Genomic DNA, 8188 nt, shown 5'->3' on the forward strand with positions numbered 1-8188 from the left:
GAGAAATAATTCAAATTAATTGTGTTTTCTCCATAATGATTGACCACCAGATTAATAGCTCTAAGAAGTGATGCAATACATGGCTTAGAGGCCCCCAAAATGGAATGATTATATTGTTGGAACCAGAGTTATGGGATAGTATTGAATATAGCTCTGATTAAACCAATAATTAAAATTGTAAAGCAGCTTGTAATGATATGTGTAAGTAACTTATTTTACGTCTAAGTTTCTAACCAACCAGCCTGATTTTAAAGTTAGGCTGAGCAGACAATATCTGCATCTGTGGATGTCTCTGTATGTTGTTTCCTTGTCTGTAAAATAGGGATAATAACAGTACCTACATCATAGGTTCCTTATAAGGATTAAGTGAGGAATTTCTTAGAAGGCACTTTAGAACATTATCTGGTGTACAGTAAATACCATATAAATGATAATTGTCATCATCATCATCATCCATGATGTGTTTAGGGATTCAAAGAATGGGTATGTGTTTTCTTTCAAAGAAGACCACCTGTTGTTATACAGTGATGGCCCCTGCTAATACCTGTCTTTGGTTTTTACAGATATTATCACTACCTTTACACCCATTACCTGCCAGCCAGCCTGAAGAACATGGTGGACCAATTGGCCAACTGTGAGGACATACTCATGAATTTCCTGGTGTCTGCTGTGACAAAATTGCCTCCAATCAAAGTGACCCAAAAGAAGCAGTATAAGGAGACGATGATGGGACAGGTAAGAGAAGGAGACCTCTCCTCCTTTGCTTTGCTCACTGGTAGCTCAGTCTGTAGTAACGAGGACACGCTTTTCTTGTAGGAAGCATAACAGGAAATACCAGGAAATAAACCACATCCAAAAGCCCCAAGGGAGCATATGGTCGGCACATAATTGGGAAGATGAAAGTCAAGGGTATCTTTATGTCAAGAATATAAAAGCTCTCTAAATTGGTGCAGCCACTATGGAAAAAAGTATGGAGTTTCCTTAAGAAAACTAGAAATAGAATTACCATATGATCCAGAAATCCCATTCCTGGGCATATACCCAGAGAAAACTCTAATGTGAAAATACATATGTACCCCAGTGTTCGTAGCAGCACTGCTTACAATCGCCAAGATGTGGAAGCAGCCTACATGTCCATCCACAGACGAATGGATAAAGAAGATTCTTTATACGGTGGAATATTATTCAGTCATGGGAACAACTGAAATAATGCCGTTTGCAGCAACATAGATGGGCCTAGAGATTATCATACTAAGTGAAGTAAGTCAGACAGAGAAGGGCAGATATCATATGATATCTCTCATAAGTGGAAGCTGGAAAAAAAAGATACAAATGAACTTATTTACAAAACAGAAACAAACTTCTGGTTACCGAAGGGATAGTGGTGGGAGAGGAAAGATAAATCAGGAGTTTGAGATTAACATATACACTACTCTGTAGTGGACTCTTTTTTTTTTTTTTTCTTTCATTTGTAAGAGAATAAGAATGAGCTTAGGATCTCAACAGTGTTTCCATTCTCAAATGTGAGCGCTTGCTGGGATGTAGGGGGTCTGGCCTTTTGAAGATGAGCAGGTCATTCAGAAATAATCTACAAGCTCATCCCAAATAATAGGAGCAAAATGGAGCTCCCTAGGGCTTCCCTGGTGGCTCAGACAGTAAAATATCTGTCTACGATGCAGGAGACCCAGGTTCAGATCCCCTGGAAGGAAATGGCAACCCATGCCAGTGTTCTTGCCTGGAGAACTCCATGGACGGAGCCTGGTGGGCTGCAGTTGGTAAGCTGCAGTTGCATCGAGTTGGACATGACTGAGCAACTATCACTTGGAACTGTCAACTCTGATATGGACTCAAGTGGTCAGCTTAATCTGATACTGATACCAAGCAGAGTTCCTCTAGTACCAATGGTAAAGAATGAAGTCTGGGGACTTCCCTGCCAATCCAGTGGTTATGACTTCACCCTCCAATGTAAGGGGTATGGGTTCCATCTCTGGTCAGGGAACTAAGATCCCACATGCCCTAGGGCCAAAAACCGAAACATAAAACGGAAACAATATTGTAACAAATTCAATAAAGACTTTTAAAATGGTCCACATCAAAAAAAAAAGAGAGAGAATGAAGCCTGAGTTCTGCCCCTTTCTAGCCTTGAACAAACAATTTTAACTTCCTTGAAACTGCTTCCTCATCTGTACAGTGGAAATGTTATTACACGGGTAGGTCTCTTGATCAGGTTGTTGAGAGAATCAAATGAGCTCATGAAAACACTTTACAAATAGTATTTTGTTTGTTTCTTTGCTGCTCCAAGGTAACTTGAGATCTGTGTTTACCTTCGGTGGTTACTTTCAAGCATGTTGACACTTGTGGTTTTACAGTGACTCTGAGTGATTCTCACAGCAAAATGTACCTTCCCACGAAAGTGTTCTCTAACAATGTATGAGGATACAAACATGCTATACACACATACATATATATGCATCATTAAATAATCGCCTATTGACGTTAGTGAATTCATGGATTTTTCCCAACATAATTGGGCAGCCCACCTTTTCCTTGTTTGATACAAAGATGAAGACATTATGCTTTGTTGGTCCATTTAAATTTCAGCGCTGGGGTCATTTATGGCTTTCTTTTAAATCAATGTCAGTCATTTAAATGATCTAAACCAGTCTCAAGGTCAACATGGAGAATGAAGAGGTGGCAACCATCTTTCTACTTACCCAGAATCAACCAAGTTCACAGGAGGGCTTTAAAAAACTATCTTGGAAAGCATACACACATTATGAGTCATTGTATTTATCCCCAAGTGCAAAAAGAAGTTTTCTGTTGAGCGACCACAAGAGCTGAAGCTCAGTTGGTAGGTCCTTCATGGCCCAGAGACTGTGTCAGTGCCTGTGGATCTTTGTTTGGAACATTGGGGAACGTGGCAGGTCTGGGGAAGGCATCTGGCAAGGCTGAAAATCCAGACCTGTGCTTGCATCTTCACCAGCCACATGGATGGGGCGGCCATGGTGGCCAGGCCAGACCCAGAGCCCTAACGCATGCCCACTGAGCCCGACTTCATTTCCCACCGTGTGTCCCTCTTGCCTGGTGCCCAACTCATCATCTTCCTTGTTTCTCTCCCTTTCCGCAGACCTCTCGGGCTTCCCGCTGGGCTGACCCTGACCACTTTGCCCAGCGACAAAGCTGCATGAATACGTTTGCCAGCTGGTTTGGCTACATGCCGCTGATCCACTCTCAGATGAGGCTGGACCCCGTCCTCTTTAAAGACCAGGTCTCTATTCTGCGGAAGAAATACCGAGACATCGAGCGGCTTTGAGGAACCCGGCCGAGTCGGGGAGGGGCCGCGAGAAGGGCTGGAGGACAGGGTCAGCTGTCTCTCTGCCGTGTGCAGGTCCGCTCAGCAGCGGAGCCAGATTGTGCCAAGCATCCAAATAAACTAAGATGAACAGAATGACAGGAAAAAAAAAAATGGCCAATGGAAACTCTACTCCTGACTCGGGGGACTGCACAGGACTGTTCCAGATTCACCTCACTGGCTTCTATGTCCCAAGACTAGGTTGTGTACAGTTTAATTATGGAACATTAAATAATTATTTTTGAAATGATTGCTATGCAGGTTTAAACTTTTTTAATGATCAAAACTATTAAAAACCAGAGTTCTTTCTTTAATCAAAATTGTGTTGGTTGTGAATATTTCAAAGCTGCTGCTCCTCACCCTACAAACAGCATTGCTGTGGGTCACCCAGAGTGCCCAAAAGTTACAAAAAGCTCAGACTCCATGGAAAACACCCTGAGTCAGTCTCTCCTGTGTCAAGAAACAGCCAAGCATACCTGAGACAGGTTCCCTCTTCAACTTTGCCAGTGCAGATTGCTTTCCATTTTGAATTTGCAGATCCACTTGAACTTTTATCTCTAAAATATCGCAGCATGGGAGAAGGTATTATGACCTCCAAGTAGACAGTTCTAACTTAAAACTTTATATTTGGGGAGTACGGTCATCTTTTTCACTGGGAGAGGTGGGGGAATTAGTACCAAGAAAACATTAGTGTAATTAAGAAATGTGCAATTTGCACAAGGAACCATGCAAACAGTTCACCAGCATATTAATGAGGTGGAAATACTGACCCATAATAATTATCCAGTGCTTTTCAGGGAGATGGGCGAGATTACACATTCAGCCACTGACACAAGTCTACTTAACGTTGGGAAAGGCTTTGGCGTAGAGGCAAAGAAAGAATGAATGTGCTGGTGGCACAAGCAGAGGTCACAAGACAAGTTCTTTCGTGGTTGAGTGACCCGAAGTTTCAGAGTCTTTACTATTGAGAAAGAAATGACAACGTCTAAATTCTCAGCACTGAACTTGAGGACTGCTGAGGAGCGTATCTCACCACTGGGACCCTGATACCATTTTTAGCCAAACACTGTTGTGAGCAAGAATCTGGCAAACAAAATAATCAGGAACAAATGTGAAAGCCATTTTATTTCGTTTTAATTTTTTAATCTGTAGTGTGGTTGTGCTTTTTCTTAAAAAGAATATTTCTTTTCCTACAAATGCTGCTTTGGCTTCGGATTATTATAAAATTGCAATTACTTGCAATTACAAGCTGATATATCCCTTAATTCCAGTGTAAAAGATGGAGACTTCTGAAATGAAATGCTTGTTTCTACTTGGAAGAAGAAAGAGAGAATAGAGAAGAGAAAGACCTCTTATGCTAAATAAACAAGAAATACTTTAAATTGTTTTGCCCCTCAACTATCATATATCTCATAAATTTTTTCCAGGATTGGGTGAGAAGAAAGTTTCATCACAGAATTGTGTTCAAATCACTTCAGGTGTCTGGCTTAGGTCAGTGGAAACCGTAAATCCAGGAGACTTGAACTCATCCTTGTATTGTAGACATCTGGAAGAGAAAGAGGAACTTGGAAAGAGAATTGAAAGAGGGAGAGAGAGATGACTAAGTATGCTATTTAGTGAGAGAGCAAGATCCAAAGCCCGCGTGTCCTGATTCTGTGTTGTGAGTGGTACACAGGCAATGAACTTCAATGAAAGATGGTCTTTTCTCTGCAGCCTTGTGACTCAGAAGAGCTCCCTAAATCTCTCATTCAACTTGACCCAGCCATAGCCCACTCCCATACATATGACTTCTTCTGCATAGTGGATGTGACTATCTCTTAGGTATTTATTGAAAAATAATTCTTAGGTTCATGGTACTTGAACTTGTTTCCTTCTATTACATGCCCAAATATATTTCATGCTATTTAAGCTGTATCATCAGCAACCTAAAGGGTTGTCAATTAATCCTTATTCATCTGGCCTCTGCAAATTTGTATTTAATTCTTTAGGTTTTCCAAATAACCCCTGTATCTTATCTTTCTTCTTTGCAAAAATGAATGCAATGTTTTGTTCAATGATCCCAAGTCGACTTGAAACTCAAGTTGTCATCTTGGCTTGCAGATCTGTGTCCTTCATTGTACCAGCCAGTCACATGGATGGATCTAGGGAATTACTTTACGTGTCACGAAGTTCACAGGGCATATTCTCCACAAACAATGTATGTTACATGAAAAAAAAAAAGGTAATTATAAATGAAAACAGGGTCTGACATACTTTTTAGCCACTTGAAATCTCCATGGTTTTATTTCATGTCATTCTCAGAGCACATCTCTTTAGAATGCTTGCTGGCATGTTATTTTCCCATTTGAAACCTACAGCTGGGAATTGAACAATGCTTAGCAAATCAGCGAGGCCCAACAGTAAGATGTAATTTTAATTCACTTAGGCAAGAGCTGTATTTCACTGCAGCAAGTTGACAAATCATAGCCATCTCTGTAGGATGTCAGGAGTTATCTCTCAGTCAACTTTAATGATAGCCAGGGGTCTCAAAGTCGGCCAACATGAATTGGGAAGGAGCCAAGACCAGAGAGTAGAGTGCCAACCACGTAATGAATTTCATGCAGAAACTCCGAAGAGGACTCAGCCACTTATGATTCCCACACAGTATCTTTTTCCAGCTCCACATTAGGACATATGATCTTAAAAATATGTTTTTTTTCTTTTAACTCTGGCTTATGTATTCATTTGAGAAGGCTTATAAGAATCAAATCAAGTTTACATATACATGAACCATATCATCTTTGTTGGAAAAGCAAAATGACCCAAAATTGAGGCTGTAGAGAAAAAGCCATGAAATAATCATTGTAGTCGTGTCACAAAAGATAACCTAGCTAGGACATACCTGGACATACCATATTGGCACACTTTCCAATAGGATGCTTCAGAAGAAGTACAATATATGGCACGTGGAATTTTCTGTGCATGACACTAATTTCTTGTTCCAAATGGTGCTCAAAGGATCAATCTCAATCGCTTCCTTCAATTTTTCTTTTGGGGTGATTTTTGTTTTTCATTTACAGTAGGCTATGTTAGCCTTTATTTGAACGATTCTGGAAACCTGGTCGTTTGAAGGAATGTTATGCTAGTTCAGTTCCATTTAGTTCAGTCACTCAGTCGAGTCCAACTCTTTGTGACCCCATGGACTGCAGCACGCCAGGCCTCCCTGTTCATCACCAACTCCCACAGTTTACTCAAACTCATGTCCACTGAGTGGGTGATGCCATCCAACCATTTCATCTTCTGTTGTCCCCTTCTCCACATGTCCTCAATCTTCCCCAGCATCAGGGTCTTTTCAAATGAGTCAGTTCTTCACATCAGGTGGCCAAAGTATTGGAGTTTCAGCTTCAGCATCAATCCTTCTAATAAATATTCAGGACTTATTTCCTTTAGGATGGACTGGTTGGATCTCCTTGGTGTCCAAGGGCCTCTCAAGAGTCTTCTCCAACACCACAGTTCAAAAGCATCAATTCTTCAGCACTCAGCCTTCTTTATAGTTCAATTCTCAGATCCATACATGACTACCAGAAAAACACAGCTTTGACTAGATGGACCTTTGTTGGCAAAGTAATGTCTCTGCTTTTGAATATGCTATCTAGGTTGGTCATAACTTCTCTTCCAAGGAGCAAGCATCTTTTAACTTCATGGCTGCAGTCACCATCTGCAGTGGTTTTCAAGCCCCGCAAAATAAAGTCTGTCACTGTTTCTGCTGTTTCCCCATCTATTTCCCATGAAGTGATGGGACCAGATACCATGATTTTAGTTTTCTGAATGTTGAGTTTTAAGCCAACTTTTTCACTCTCCTCTTTCATCAAGAGGCTCTTTAGTTCTGCACTTTCTGCCATAAGGGTGGTGTCATCTGCATATCTGAGGTTATTGATATTTCTCCCAGGCATCTTGATTCCAGCTTGTGCTTCATCCAGTCCAGCATTTCCCATAATGTGTTCTGCATAGAAGTTAAATAAACAGGGTGACAATATACAGCCTTGACATACTCCTTTTCTGATTTGGAACCAGTCTGTTGTTTCATATCCAGCTCTAACTGTTGCTTCTTGACCTGCATACAGATTTCTCAGGAGGCAGATCAGGTAGTCTGGTATTCCCATCTCTTTAAGAATTTTCCAGTTTGTTGCTATCCACACAGTCGAAGACTTTGGCATAGTCAATAAAGCAGAAGTAGATGCTTTTCTGGAACTCTCCTCCTTTTTCCATGATCCAGCAGATGTTGGCAATTTGATCTCTGGTTCCTCTGCCTTTTCTAAATCCAGCTTGAACTTCTCGAAGTTGACAGTTCACATACTGTTGAAGCCTGGCTTGGAGAATTATGCTAGTAGCCTTTCATAAAGTTTATTGAACTTTAACTAGGGGTGAGCGAATAGTTCTAGATACTGTTAGGTGAGGGGAAAAAGAGCTCTTGACTTAAGAAGTAATGAAATTTTAATCAAACCTGTTTAAAGGGTGGGGGTAAGGAGAAGGCAGCCCCGCAGCTTAGAATCTGAATAAGCCTTGCTAGACCAGCTGAGTTATGGATGAAGAGCTGAGGCAAACTTCCCAGCTCAGGTCTTCCCTCAGATCTCCAAGAGCTCCAGGTTTAAAAAGGACCAGTTATTACCATGAACTCTCAAATAAAAATGCCCCTGCTTTCTAATTAAGATAATTGACAAGCAGCCAGTACATCAGGGCTTCAGTTGCTCAAGTGATTTACCTAATTTCCATTGGCTGCGATGAGGGACAAGAACCTTTCAGGTGGCTCTGTCATTCTTGGCCAGATTTAACCAAGAAAGCTCTTTTGCTGCTGGC

General features: G+C 41.1%; 1 protein-coding gene across 1 annotated transcript in view; it reads left to right on the forward strand.

The window, feature by feature from the left end:
- Positions 1–3672, forward strand: part of EXT1 (exostosin glycosyltransferase 1) — a 314014-nt gene extending 310342 nt beyond the window's left edge. The window contains exons 10-11 of the mRNA XM_010863424.1: positions 564–735; positions 3128–3672. Coding sequence (XP_010861726.1) covers positions 564–735; positions 3128–3313 — 358 coding nt within the window. The 3' untranslated portion in view covers positions 3314–3672. The remainder of the gene's footprint in view (positions 1–563; positions 736–3127) is intronic.
- Positions 3673–8188: the final 4516 nt, after the last annotated feature.

This window comes from Bison bison, unplaced genomic scaffold (assembly GCF_000754665.1).
Source record: "Bison bison bison isolate TAMUID 2011002044 unplaced genomic scaffold, Bison_UMD1.0 scf7180017864491, whole genome shotgun sequence".
Classification (NCBI taxonomy): Eukaryota; Metazoa; Chordata; class Mammalia; order Artiodactyla; family Bovidae; genus Bison; species Bison bison.